At 37.9% G+C, this 15,080-nt stretch overlaps 2 protein-coding genes across 14 annotated transcripts in view; one reads left to right on the top strand and one right to left on the bottom strand.

The window, feature by feature from the left end:
* Window positions 1–5,873, top strand: part of LOC135213205 (sphingomyelin phosphodiesterase-like) — a 152,604-nt gene extending 146,731 nt beyond the window's left edge. For 4 of the 5 annotated variants that reach the window (XM_064247200.1, XM_064247194.1, XM_064247205.1 and 1 more), the window contains 4 exons: window positions 859–1,051; window positions 1,271–1,455; window positions 1,951–2,115; window positions 3,795–5,873. In XM_064247200.1, the coding sequence (XP_064103270.1) occupies window positions 859–1,051; window positions 1,271–1,455; window positions 1,951–2,077 (505 nt within the window). In that variant the 3' untranslated portion in view covers window positions 2,078–2,115; window positions 3,795–5,873. Of the gene's footprint in view, window positions 1–858; window positions 1,052–1,270; window positions 1,456–1,950; window positions 2,116–2,549; window positions 2,599–3,794 lie in introns of all 5 variants that reach the window. The other variant, XR_010314094.1, reaches the window with a different exon arrangement.
* Window positions 5,874–6,582: 709 nt separating this feature from the next.
* LOC135213159 (protein furry-like) overlaps window positions 6,583–15,080 on the bottom strand; it is a 165,044-nt gene continuing 156,546 nt past the window's right edge. For all 9 annotated transcript variants that reach the window (XM_064247163.1, XM_064247123.1, XM_064247130.1 and 6 more), the window contains 4 exons: window positions 10,650–10,784; window positions 10,080–10,259; window positions 9,553–9,709; window positions 6,583–9,355 (listed from right to left, as the gene is read on the bottom strand). In XM_064247163.1, coding sequence (XP_064103233.1) covers window positions 9,195–9,355; window positions 9,553–9,709; window positions 10,080–10,259; window positions 10,650–10,784 — 633 coding nt within the window. In that variant the 3' untranslated portion in view covers window positions 6,583–9,194. The remainder of the gene's footprint in view (window positions 9,356–9,552; window positions 9,710–10,079; window positions 10,260–10,649; window positions 10,785–15,080) is intronic.

The raw sequence follows: 15,080 nt of genomic DNA on the forward strand, positions 1-15,080 counted from the left end.
AAGAAAAGTGGTTTACATTTGTCTGGTTTATAAAAACCTGTCACTTGCATCAAGTGACCGCACCACCCAGCCCTGCCGATAGTCCAACAGGTGTAATCTAGACTACATGAGAAGTGAGGCACTTACAGGCCTAAAACCCAAAATCCAGTAGGATGCATGCATTGTGCAGCTGTTCTGTCAGCAGATCATCATTAGCTTTTGGATTGGAAGAGGAGTGTTTGGGGTTCGTGAAGACCATGAATGTGGGCTTGTGTAAATGTGGTTGTTGTCATGGAAAGATAATGGTGATCTTTAACCCGCAGCTTGTGAGCAACAGCTCTGCCTGTCCTGACTCTTAAAATGTCATATAAACAGGTTTTTTTAACAGAATGTGGGAATTACTCAATCTGAGTTTACACTGTTGTCTTTGATGAAAATTATGCTTCATAGGAAACCAGTAAGTACAGAGAAACTAGTATTTCCTGAACAAAATTTATAGGAAATCTTTTTGCATTTCATGTGTTTAAATATGCACTACATGGGTATATAGTTACAACTTCAACTTTCCTCCATTATCATACACCTTGTCAGTTTTCTTTCATGAAAATTTTTGCATAGTTTAATAAAAAAAAAAAATGCATTTTTAACATCTAGAGAACAGTCTTCATGAAGCTCAGATTTGTTGGAAGTCCTTGTGGACTCAGTGGGATTGTTCTTAAAATTTTTTTTTTTTTCTTTGAGTACGTATTGCAAAACAAGTAAAAAATGGAAAGCCTTAAGAGCATATTACATATAAAACACACTACATACTGTGATATTCTCTGCATACTACTCCATTTTAGAATTTATGTTAACAGTCTAATTGTACATAAATTTCAGGTACAGCCACATAATCCGCGGACAGTTTTATGGACACTCGCACATGGACGAGTTTCGTGTTCATTACGACGTCCATGCCCCCAAAAAGCCTATTGGTGTGCAGTACATAACCCCAAACAATGGGCCCTTTCAAGGTTTGAATCCATCTTACAGGATATTTTATGTAGATGGTGATCATCCTGAGACAACAAGAGTAAGTTTACATTTCTGTAAAATAGTACAGTAATCGAGGTTTGCAAGTGATTGACAGTTTTAGAATATGTTCGTATTTATTTCCAAATTAAGAGAAGAAAGTTACAGTATCGTCTTTTTTAAGCACTTTGAATTCTGACAAATAAATGAGTTTCCCAGCAATGCTCGCAAAGGTCTGTAAATGTAAGGTACTCATTTTTCTACTTGTCTTTTTTTACAGAATGTCCTAGACTACGAGACTTGGGTCATGAACTTGACCCATGCAAATAAATTCGATGCTCCGCACTGGTACCAGCTTTACACAGCTAGACGTGATCTCCAGCTACCTTCGCTCGACCCCAAAAATTGGGATGAATTAGTACAAAGAATGGCAAAGAATCCAAGTCTCTTTGCAAAATATTACAGGTAATCAACACAAATGCCTCCAAGTATATTCTACTAAGATGGAAAATTCATTATATCCTCTCTGCCCTGTTTCTAATTAGAGCTCGTAGTTTGTTGTTCAATTTTTTTTTTCTCCTTGCATATCCCAGTGGTATAGTTAGTTCTCCTTTTTTGCCTGGGTTAGGTTCTGACAGTTGCAGATTTATTTTGAGTTGTAAGTCACACTTGGTATAGGATAGCTTCAGTAGAATATTCTACCATCAGAGTGAGGCAAGAGTCAGTGGGGTAATAAAGGAATAGAATAAGTTAGTATTCTTCAAGCTAAGGATTATGTATCCAAGAAATTATGTTACCTGATTGCTCATATTTTTAATTCCTTCCTGTAAATGTTGGTAGAATGTGTTTTAAACTCCTTGATAATTCTTAGTAGGTTTGTTAAATCAGAATAATTCATAATTCCTTGCTCATCTTTTCTGCTCATACTTAACCTTTTCATGATGCCATGTAATTTTCCAGATATCAAGTGCAAGACAGTGACGTTGCATTAGAGCGTGGTTGTGACGCAAGATGTCGTAAGAAGACGCTTTGCAGCATAGTAGAAGGAGATACGATGATGCCACCAAAATGTAGCCGAAGAGGATGAACATTCTAATTTAGATGTGTTTGTGACGGAATGGAAGGGTAAGTTTCACTTACAAGGAGAATCATCCTGTTTTGTAAGTATAGTACATAATTATAAAGCAAAAACCTTTGATGCTGTGTTTGAAATTATATTGCATATGCCCAGTTCTGATTCAGTGCCAAAAATCTCTTAGAATTTGGGCTGAAATATTCATTCTTGTTGCAGAGTAGTTTATATGAACTAGTTTCAAGTTTCTTTTTTATTTGTAAGATTAAGGGTGTCATACAGTATTTCATGCATTTCCAAGTTGTTTATCCATGAAGTATTTTACTACACATGCTTACCTTCACTTACTAATGACAACTGACTAAAGACAACAGTGAAGTGTCTTAATATGAGTGAAAGTAGTACATATTACATAACAGTGACATTAATTAATTAACTGATTGATGAAAATTGGGATAAGGTAAAGTTAAAGATCTTGGACATCTAGGTGAGATGAGACTGAACAAAACAGATGAAGCTGAACGGTAAAAAGCAAGGTACGTAGACTTGAGTTTGTGTCAGAAGACCATGGAGTAGTATTTAGAACATTAGGGGCAGAGTGAAAATGTCTTGTTTTAAAATTTAATCAAACTTTTTTTTTCTATCGATTATGATTTAGCCATCATTAAGAGATTACTAATTTGTGATCATCTTGAAGTTTAATCTCAAATAGAAAACTTTCAATCTTATTCTTAATGCTATTTCCTGGATCTTGATTGTCATCAACCTTTACTTGATGAGTACGTACCATGATGTCGCACCCCCGGATTTCATTTGCTCCGTTTATGGCACTGTAAACTAGAGTGGTCTTCCTAGCATTGTTGAACAGTGATGAGTCTTAGTGTTTTTTTTTTTATGCCCCTTTGTTCTTTATTTTATCTGTCCACCATCTCCTGTTAATGATGTTCTCTCTGCTGTAGCTTTCTTTTCACTTGTGGGTAGTACCTACTCTGTTCAAGGAAGCTTCATGCCAGTGGTTGCTGGGTGTGAGTTATAATAGTAATTAGATCTATGGTACTAAGTTGTCTTGTGACTTTCTCAGGTACTATAGCATATCTAGTCTTAACTGTATTGCTTCAGAGTTGACTGACTTGCTGTGCTAAAAAAAATTGGTTTAATTATTCATGAGTTCCAAATGAAGTGAAAAGCTCTATATATAAAGCAAATCTAGCTAATATAGGCCCCAATCCATAGGTACAAGCGACTTCCCAGGATAACTTAGGCATTGTAGGTCCTATTTAAGCCTAAACCAGATCCAAATACATACTACTGTGCAAACTCTTTCCCAACACTTGACTTACAATCTACAACAGTAGCACCTATAATAATTGCTATTAAGAGATAGTGAAGAGTAAAACGTCTTTGAATTTACTTTATTTTATGTCAGTGCATGCCCAAGTGAATAGGGATTTAACAGTTGAACCAGTAATGTTAACGTAATTTTCATAAAAAAAAAAAAAAAAAAAAATGATTGACTGATTTACCATCTTAGTCACGCTGAAGTGACTGTATAAGTAAGCTTTTATTTACCATTTTCCTTCATTGCCAAACAATAAAAATACTTTTTAGTTCAGCAGTATACTTTATTTTATAGCATACCTTAGTGCAGTATGTTATTCTGCACGACATTCTTACTATGCATGTTTTTTTTTTTAATCTATGCAGCAATATCGTGATACCTACTACTTTTCAGAAGTGCATGAAGCAGGTGGAAATACTGTGCCATAAGACAACCTATTTACACACAAGATACCAGGGCTTATTTTGTGCATTGCATACTTGTGTGCATTGTATATTGCAATGGTCTTCAGAAACCAAGAATATCTCCCTCCAGAACATTTTTTTTTTTCTTTAAAGAAATGTTTTACTGAACCTCCATACACTTGAGCACTGTGTTCTCATCGTTGGTCAGTCGCCAAGATAGTGACAGTTACTAAGAGCTTATAGGAGTTACTTCTAGTCTGTTAAAAGATTCCTTTGCGAACCCTCAAGTCTTTCAGGTTCATGAAATTATATTTTTGTATTTTTGTTAACAAATTGCAACATTCCTCAAAAGGCTGTTGTGGGATTAGAAACACTTCTCCCCAGAGACGAGTCATCTCCCGTTTCCATTTCATGGCTGTGTTTGTCAAACATTGTGGCCACACTTGAAGTATGTAAAGCTCTTTGGATACTATTTTTGTGCAGCATCACAAACACTAGGCTTGTTTGTTTTGGTCGTCTGACCACTTGTAAATAGATCACATGGTATTTGCATTATTCATTAAACTGTTCACTTATGTAAATCAGGTTAGTGTCCAGAATAGTGTAAAATCATCCACTACTCATTTTATATTTCCATTTTTTATAATGAGCATTATGTATTACTGGCAATTTGATTTCCAGGTACAGTAGGTGCATATTTTACTGAAACATGAAAGTGAAAGATATCCTAGTGGACTTGCATATAACGGGCTCAACCTTATGATCGAGAAGTCAGTGAAATTCCTTTCCAGGAACACTATTAACCCATGCCAGGATAAATATAATGAAACTTACCTTGATTACAGTAGCATCCCCTAAAACTCGTTAGTATGCACTTGGTACTAGATTTGAGAGGCAAATAATTACTTAAATTGCCATATCAGTGATCATTTAGTTTGTTATGAAGATATTTCATATGTTATTATATTCACAATATTAAGGTTCACTTGTCATTCATTGTTATTTCCGTATATTTACACTAATAGATCACTACTGGGCAAGTTTTCCCCCTAAACTTGTCAATACTTCATATTGAAATTTAATTTAATCTTCAAAAGAAGTTGTCATTCCTTAAGTTAAAATGATTACTCATTACAAGTACATGTAGAAAACAAATCTCCTTTGACAAAAAGAACCACAGGTGCTCGTCAATGCATAGTACATGCCAGTAAATTACTTCAGTGCTTCTTATAGAAGATATGAAAGTTCCAGCTTGGCATCCATGCAGGAATAATGCTCTTATTACTTAGGTAAGGTTGTGAAACTTAGCAGTACGTACATATCACGTCTTAGTTATAGAAGCAATCTCCTTTGGTTAATTATTTTACATGTGAAACCTCATTTATTTACTACGCTTTTACTCAGATTTAGTTAAAACCTGATTTAGGTTATACTTCCTAACTTTTGTCAATTATGATCTCGATCACGTGAGAACTATGAATTTCATTGTTGCCTCATTTCCTATCACGTTTATGGATGCCTTCAAGATTGGCACAACATCATTGCAGACTGCAATTAACTTAGAAATTATCTAGGGTAACTAGTATGTTTATAGGAGTTTTTTTGAAATGTTTTTTAAAGTTATTTGGGTTAGTCTTTTTGGTCTGCAAACGGTATACATACAGTATATTGGCATGCAAGTTTGTTAAATGCTGCCAGATATGTGTGATTTCACCCTCCTTTAGAATTGTCAGAGGACATTCTGAATTACATAACCTGAGGAAATTAGAATTTTGTACAGAAGATGGTGTGAAGAAAGCAATAGGTTTATTTTATTAGTCCAAAGATAGGAAGAACAATATACTGTTTAATATTTTGTTACCCAATAGCTAGAGGGTTAATGTTTGTGTCATGTAGAGGGCTGTTTTGTGTTTGTTTTTCATCATTTAATGTTTCATGTAAGTTGTGTTTGAGAGTTTTTACTACTTTTTATGTAGGTATGCAAATGTACAAATGTACAGTTTGTAAAAAGTATTTATTGAATTTATACTGTAAAGTTGAAATTTGTAAATAAATATTACAATGAGTACTATAGATTTTGTATATGGATCCTGGAACAAGAATGATAGCCACAGGACAACAGTAAACTAGCACCAGGAAAGCCTCCTCCACCTTCCTTAGGACAAGATTCAGCCATGTGCAAAATGTGGTATGTCAAAACATTGACCATTCTGCCTGCCGGTGCAGCCAAGCTTCTGATCAAGTGCTGCTTCACAGCAAATACTACTTCTATCCTGATCTCCTTGAGGGAGAGTCCCTTGCACAAGACACATTACAGCACCATCATCACCATTTGCTCCAAGAGTATCCAGATTTTTTGAAAAATTGGAAAAAATAATACGCTGTCCACTTACAATCTAACACTAGAAGCAATTTGCTAGTAGTGATGGATGAAAATCCTGGGTACTCATAACCAATGGAAGTACAATACTAATGCACATCATCATATAACCTAAAATAGATCTTTGTCAATTGTTATTTTGCTCTCCTTAACAGTGGAATTCATCTAACAGTGAAGCTCATCCATTGTAGTTTAATAACTGAAGAGACATTCCTCCAATATGAATATGTCTGCATGAAGGATACATCAAATGGAATTGAGAATCACATATAGTTTGAATTAATAAGTGAAGGGTAGGTGCCATACAGAACATGGTAAAAGAAAATCCCTGTAATTTACATTGAGCTGACACAAACTGACACAAATAGAATAAATTTAATGACAGTAAAATTCAACATGAATTTTGAGTTGCTTTATACATGTATAATTCATAACAAAAGTAGTTTGTTTCACAGGTACACATTAAAACTCGGTCCAATGGTAATACAGTAATTGGAAAATATAATTCTACCAAATGGATAAAACAAAAAAAAGGTCAACAAAACAAAAAGAAAAATTATCAAAATATTTTCATGCTGAAAATAATTTTGAAAGATACACTTCAATTAGAATTACCTCCACATTCTGCAATGTATTTCTGGAATGTGCTGGAGATAAATGTTCTTCCTTAGCAGTGAGTGTATTAGTTTACCAAAATAACTGCAAATCAGACTGTGATTTTGCTCACCATTTAACATTTAATGTAAACATCTCGGGGGGGGAAATTTTATATATAGCACAGCAAGTTATGAATCGGTTCTGAAAAAATAGATAAAATCCCACCTGAATCACACACGGAACTGAAAAGAATGGCGCATTCTATCTGAATGACAGACAAGTGGCCTAAAGAAATGTAGTTGGGTCATGATACTCACTTAACCCTTTACGTTCATAGTACTTGTTGAATGAAATAATATTCACTACATTAATTTTCATATGCATTTCTTTATTGGCCATATGCCATCAAAGCCTGTCACACTTACTTTTGTTTCAGCAGACCACTCTGTTAAAAGAATGAATGCAGGTAACATCTACAAACCATTCCATTTAGACTTTATACTGGAAGATTTCATATACGGACAATTATACATCCAAGCAAGGGGTTATACTCACATTGCAGATACAATTTTATGACATGCAATTATTACCTAACTTCAGCAATCACAAAAATAACGGCTTTGGAAATCTGAAAACAGTAACTAAATTTTCCCCAAGTGACACTAGTCTTCTATCAGAAAAGATAAGTTCCAAAATTGCATTCAAAGAAATATTCAAGTTTCAAATGTACAGCTCCTGTCATGTAATGTCAAAACTCATGCATATTACACACAACAGCACCATACTTCAATAAGGTTCAAATCAATCACTTGACAACTCGCAGTCAGTCTGTTGAAAAACATTATCATTCAACCCTCCTGTTATTACTATTAACTTAATCAGACCACTGAGAAGAGCATGACAACTGAAAAATTTAACACTATGCTTTGATAAATGCACAAACCAAGACAAAGTAAAATCATTTGTATAATTTTACAATGGTTTCTATAATGCCCTAGGCCAATCTGAAATTTGCTTTCCACTTTTCAAATACCTTGCAATGTTTATTCCCTCAAACTTCAATTAGCATAAATACTGCCTTACTAAAAATAAATTAAAATTACCTTGATTACAAAAATAAAATAATGATATTCACTTCTAAAAAGAAGACCAACTTTCTTTAATTTCTAAACACATATGGATGTACTTTTAAAATTATCTTATTATACTCCTTTCAATCTTGGTCTACCAAAGTTCATTATCCTTCAAGCAAAGATACTGCGAAAGTACTATTCAAATGAATTCAATATTTCAGTGATCTCATACACTACAAGCTACAAACAAAAACTAGCTGACGGCACTTTGAATAATACTGCATGTCATGATACTCATGAAGCTTTGGATGCACAGCGTGGCTGTGCTTAGAAATTACATACCTGGTTAGCCTGCCAACAACTTTGGTAAGTCTCTTTAGTTACGGGGTGGGGGGTGTGTGTTTACCATGCAAATATTTTTTTTAGAACTGCAAAGATGTAAATCCCTCACTGGCTTTTACAATGGTGGCCACTGAAAGATTAGAGTTATATAAATACAGTTTTCCATCTACATTTAACACAATTATAGCATTACCTATAATTCTCTAGAGAAGCACTTTCTTTTTATATGTACTACATACAGACTATGTACGCTTGTATTGTAAAAGGCTTACAAATAAAATACATCACTTGGAGTAAAAACTACAGCAAAGCACACCTAATGAGATTCATACACAGGAAGCTTGTTACCCCAAAAACTGCACATTCAACATTGTGCACACTTTCAAAGTATCAAAGTTTCATACCAGCTGGAGAAGAAATAACTTTCAAAAGCCTCTGAATTTCTCTAGCAATGATTTGGGATGGATAACACAACCAGAATGCAAACTATTGAATCTAGAACTTCAAACGCATGTGAATATACATTACGAGTACATATGGAAAAAAATTATAAATTTTAAGGTGTCTTATCCTTTTTTAAATAAATTAGCATGCTATCAAAATTTAGAGGAAAATTACACTTATGGAAGAGAAAAATTCAGTATTTCCTAGATCACCCAAAAATTTTGAAAGCTATAACTTCCTGACTGCATGGATAACCCTATGACTTATTCGTCAGGAGAAATATCTTGACACGCACAAAAAAAGCTATTGGCTATGAACTTGCGTGTTTGCATATGCATCACCTTATCACTTCAAGATCTCTTCAACCAATAATAGTTTATAATCAATTATGACATTCATACAGAAAAAATTTTCAATGCTTTGTGCTCTGTTCAAAAAAATCAGAAAGTTAAAACCACTATACGATGAAAGAGGTACTCAGTTTTCGCAATATTATATAATTCTATGCAAATAAAAACACTTATGAAGATACAAAACGAAAAAATAATCAGCACTAGCACTCAGTTTTACGGATCACAGAATCAAGGCTGTCTCTGGTCTGCTTGGGAATCTGCTCGATCAAGCGCAGAGCCGAGAGAGCAGCCATGTTGGCTTCCGTCAGACGGAAGCTTGTTTCTACGAGTTCTGCTTCAGTGCCGCACACAGCTATCATCCCTGCAAATGAAAAGGATTATGAAAATCACAGCTTCAACTCCAAAATAACAAAAGTTGATAACACTTGTAAAAAACACAGCATATTGTCCAAATGATAAATAGTAGTCTAACAACTAATGAAAGGGCCCTTCAAAAATCAAGTGGTAGTTTCTGTAGGCTGCTTGATTTATACTAGAAAATTTTCCGTAAATGTTTACCTGGATTTTTGTCTGCCAAGTATGTACAATATGTGTTCAGGATGATAGTAATGTCTTCATGGGCATGAGATGATCCCTCTCTCTGCCACAGGACTCTGTGCTGACGCACAAATTGCAAAGCACCAACCCATCGCTGGTCTGCCACTAGTTGCAGAAGCTAGAAGATAATAGAACAAGTTTAGTTATGGTGAAGGTTGTACAAAATGAGGCAGGCTATGAAGACAACTGCATCTTTCCATTTTTATTTACTCAATCCAACTTATGAGCTCATTATTCTTTAAATTACTAGAATAACATCCATTCATTTATACAAATGATTATTAATTCTGTAAATAAGACAAAATTTTAATGCATATACAGAAATCAACACCTAAATATCTGATCTTAAAACTTAAATCTTAAAACTTAAATAAACCACATATGCAACGGTACATTCATCCTAAAACAAAGTGAAATCTCTTTGACATTTCATCAACCCAAGGAAAAACTTCTAAATACATTTTACTTGATAATAATAAACAACCTACCTGAAGCTCAGCCTCAGGCTGTGAGCCTGGGACAACAACGGGGAGATCTAACGACTGAGAGCCCAAAGACGAAGAGCTCACAGGCGAACCTCCCTCAGTTCTACCTCCACCGCTGCTTTCGCACGCGCTACCAACTTCACTCTCCTCCCCACCAACACTCTCACATTCACCCTCTTCTCCCTAATTAGAGGAAACAACAGGAGGTAATTATTTTTTCTCTGCTGTGGTTTTCAAATTTCTTGAAAATTAAGGTAAAAATTTCTGCCAATAGATCATCTACAAATGCACTAAACAGCTACATAAACTAAAACATCATTGCAAGTGCAGAGGTGACATCAAGTTTTTAACGAAAGTTAACTGAATCATTTCATTGTTGACAAAAGATTACAAATCTTCAATAAATTACTGACATGACATTACAAATCTTCAATAAATTACTTGCACAGCATTACAAAATTTCAATAAAACTATTGACATGACACTAAGAAAATGTTCAAACATTGGGTGCAAAATCTCTGCTCTTATATAGTATATCTACAGCAAACTAACAAAGACAAACTCAAACTGTACCTCAGGCAACTCTCGTTCAGGTGGCAATGACTGGGAACTGCGAGTTGGTGTCGTTGGCGGTGTGGAATCCAGTTGTTCAACAGCAGTCACCAACTTTCCTTGAAGTGTACTTACTTCCAAACTATAATCACTTGCCTGTCAAAATACAGGTAGTATCTGAATGAGAACTAGAAAATCATTTACAGAAAAATGCCTAATGCCTAATTAATTGACGAATTGGTAAAACACTGAGTGAAATTATTCAAGAAAAGTGATCAACCGTCATTAGTATTTTCTAAACTCATTCATGAAACACTGACTTTGAAATTCATTGAAGTCAAACTGTTCATTTGCACAAAAAACAGTAGTTATCAAACTGCTAAATAATACTTAATTAAACCATGTACAGCAATAAAGAATACAAATACCGTATATCTCTTAAAGGAATTTATAAGCTCAGATAACTAATATAACAGAATCAAAATTTTCCACATTGTGCCTCTCAACAAACATAATTTAACCCATGAAATCTTTTGTGTGATGGTACTTTTTGTACTGCAATTGTTTTTCTAACCTTGTATATGAAATGACAATTTGTCGAAAATTGCATTTTTCCTAACTATACAAACCTGAGGTCCTTTAACAATAGGAGGTACTAGCGGCAGCTGGACGGTCGTAAGCTTCGAACAAGGGGAGAACGGTAGTTAACTGCTTGTCCGATCGTGCGCTGCGCGCGCGCCCAGAGAGGTGAAGAATCACTTTTGCTTTAGGCCCATGCAAAAAGTTGCAGAGTGAGGGGTGGCATGAGGTGGGACTATATGTAAAGGACCTCAGGTTTGTATAGTTAGGAAAAATGCAATTTTCGACAAATTGTCATTTGTTCCGATACGTAATACAAACCCTCGGTCCTTTAACAATAGGAAGACTCACTTCTTGGTGGGAGGAATCTGAGTCTTTTTGGATGAACAGACTGGTGTTCGTCCAACCCTGGAGTGCCTCCCTGGTCGTTAGGAGCAAGGGAGGGATCCAAACCTCTGTCCGATTGATCGGGGTGTGCACCGCAGGATCAATGGTCAGACCTCTGGGCCAAGTACTAAGAGAGAGGCAAGCGTATCTCTTCGTACCAGCAAGCAAGAACTTGTTCCTGTTTGCAAGAGACAATCATAAAATGATGGGTTTGTCTCAATTTGGCATCCACTTCCTCCCCCTTGTTGGAGGAAGTGGTGGATATTTACTCCTATCCCTACTGAAAGGGATAGGATGGTGCTCTATTGAGTAGCTCACCTGCATCTCGTCCTTACCCAGCAGGGTGACGACCGTGTCCCTCTACCCAAAGGTAGAGGGAAGAAAAAGATGGGAAGAGGAGCCAGTCACACTCTCATTCCTCATCCATTCTTACGGTCACACCAGGACTCGATGCTGTTCAGCCTGCGAGGGTCTGGGTTAATACAACGTGTTGAGCAACCACCACGGTTCCCAAGGAAAAAGATCTAAGGAACTGTGGGCAATATCCTGAAGGTAGAAGGAGGTGCATGCGGTCCGGTTGGACCAGGCGCCTGCCTTCATTACCTGCGCCACGGAGAAGTTCTTGCGGAACGCGAGAGAATGATGAAGAGGCGTCCACACTCATCCTGGGTGTGAGTTTCTTCAGACACTCCGTCGCACCTTCACAGGACAAAGCAGCATAGCCTTCGTATCGGAGGCGGTGTAAGTCCCATTAAGGGAGGGTATTGTGAAGGACTCGAACCAATCGTCAGTTACCGAAGGGTTCTGAGTCTTCGCTACGAAGATCGGTACGAAATCGAGCGTCACAAATCCCCATCCCTTTGTGCTTGACTTCTCAAGAGAAGTCATGCAGTTACCTAAGACGAAAAGAAGGGAATAGTCGTATGACCTATCCCTCTTCTCGACTTTGGTTTGTACAGTACTCATACTGACAAGCTATTAAGACGAGTGAATGATTGCTCTGGAACAACCGCAACTAAGTCCACAGCATAGTTCGTAAACTGACTCGGGCGCTCTGACAGCTGCCGACTGACTGGTTCGGAATCAGTAGAGGCAAGTTGTCCAAGCATCCGGGTAAGTCACGTGACCTTCGCCCTTTAAAGAGTTATGCTGAGAGACCAAACAAATATGACAATTTGTCGAAAATTGCATTTTTCCTAACTATACAAACCTGAGGTCCTTTAACAATAGGAAGGTAACTAGCGGCAGCTGGGACGGTCGTAAGCTTCGAACAAGGGGAGAACGGTAGTTAACTGCTTGTCCGATCGTGCGCGCGCACCGCGCGCCGAGAGGTGAAGAATCACTTTTGCTTTAGGCCCATGCAAAAAGTTGCAGAGTGAGGGGTGGCATGAGGTGGGACTATATGTAAAGGACCTCAGGTTTGTATAGTTAGGAAAAAATGCAATTTTCGACAAATTGTCATTTGTTCCGATACGTAATACAAACCTCGGTCCTTTAACAATAGGAAGACTCACTTCTTGGTGGGAGGAATCTGAGTCTTTTTGGTGAACAGACTGGTGTTCGTCCAACCTGGAGTGCCTCCCTGGTCGTAAGAGCAAGGGAGGGATCCAAACCTCTGTCCGATTGATCGGGGTGTGCACCGCCAGGATCAATGGTCAGACCTCTGGCCAAGTACTAAGAGAGAGGCAAGTATCTCTTCGTACCAGCAAGCAAGAACTTGTTCCTGTTTGCAAGAGACAATCATTAAAATGATGGGTTTGTCTCAATTTGGCATCCACTTCCTCCCCCTTGTTGGAGGAAGTGTGGATATTTACTCCTATCCCTACTGAAAGGGATAGGATGGTGCTCTATTGAGTAGCTCACCTGCATCTCGTCCTTACCAGCAGGGGTGACGACCGTGTCCCTCTAACCCAAAGGTATAGAGGGAAGAAAAAGATGGGAAGAGGAGCCAGTCACACTCTCATTCTCATCCATTCTTACGGTCACACCAGGATCGATGCTGTTCAGCCTGCGAGGGTCTGGGTACTACAACGTGTTGAGCAACCACCCCACGGTTTTCCCAAGGAAAAAGATCCAAGGAACTGTGGGCAATATCCTGAAGGTAGAAGGAGGTGCATGCGGTCCGGTTGGACCAGGCGCCTGCCTTCATTACCTGCGCCACGGAGAAGTTCTTGCGGAACGCGAGAGAATGATGAAAGAGGCGTCCACACTCATCCTGGGTGTCGAGTTTCTTCAGACAGCTCCGTCGCACTTCACAGGACAAAGCAGCATAGCCTTCGTATCGGAGGCGGTGACGTCCATTAGGGAGGGTATTGTGAAGGACTCGAACCAATCGTCAGTTACCGAAGGGTTCTGAGTCTTCGCTACGAAGATCGGTACGAAATCGAGCGTCACAAATCCCCATGCCCTTTGTGCTGACTTCTCAAGAGAAGTCATGCAGTTACCTAAGACGAAAAGAAGGGAATAGTTCGTATGACCTATCCCTCTTCTCGACTTTGGTTCTATTTACAGTACTCATACTGACAAGCTATTAAGACGAAGTAATGATTGCTCTGGAACAACCAACCGAACTAAGTCCACAGCATATGTTCGTAACTGACTCGGGCGCTCTGACAGCTGCCGACTGACTGGTTCGGAATCAGTAGAGGCAAGTTGTCCAAGCATCCGGGTAAGTCACGTGACCTTCGCCCTTACAAAGAGTTATGCTGAGAGACCAAACAAATAAAATATTTGTTAGTCACCGATGCCGGACGGCGCGGCGATGATTTCTCTTAATGCATAAGCTCAAAAGGCGAAAGTCAATTGCCTTCAAAAGACCGAGGTCCCTGATGGCAAGAAAATCTCATAGACGTTGAATCTCAGCTTAAGGAGAACACTATGTGACGTTGAAGACGAAGGTAGGCAATGAATGCAACCTACGTCTTCCAGCTGAATCGAGAGAAGGAATCTCAAGATTCTAAACCTGTGCTTACAAATGACTGAAAACGCTAACCGCCATTTCATTGCTGTCCGTTGTGCAATGAAAGCGGGGCGTTCTTCAGTAATGAAACACAGGGGAGAGCCGCTTGAAGAACTGCTTCTCATGGGCTGAACGTTTGGAAGTAGAGCTGGCAGGTGTGGGAGTAGGCGATGTCTTTCAATACATCTGCTAATCCAGGGTGAACAATGAACAATTGTACACCTCCGAATACAAGATATTTTGAGGACAAACTCAGATTCCGCAAAAATCATTCGCATTATCGGGATACGATGCAGCAAGAGACTATTACAGAATTCTGTTACCGTGCGGTAAACAGAAAGATGAGAGTCGAATAGATATCTCTGTTTAAAATTCTCGCAATACCGAAGACGATGAATACTAGCGTTTCTCAGCAGTAGATGGTCATTCATGTATGCGAGAATCCCGTTAATCAGAGACTTAGTCCGTGATTGTTGGGCAGAGATACGGTTGTTATTCAATCAAAGCAGTGAGAAAGACATAAACAA

Source organism: Macrobrachium nipponense, chromosome 19 (assembly GCF_015104395.2).
Source record: "Macrobrachium nipponense isolate FS-2020 chromosome 19, ASM1510439v2, whole genome shotgun sequence".
NCBI classification, from domain to species: Eukaryota; Metazoa; Arthropoda; class Malacostraca; order Decapoda; family Palaemonidae; genus Macrobrachium; species Macrobrachium nipponense.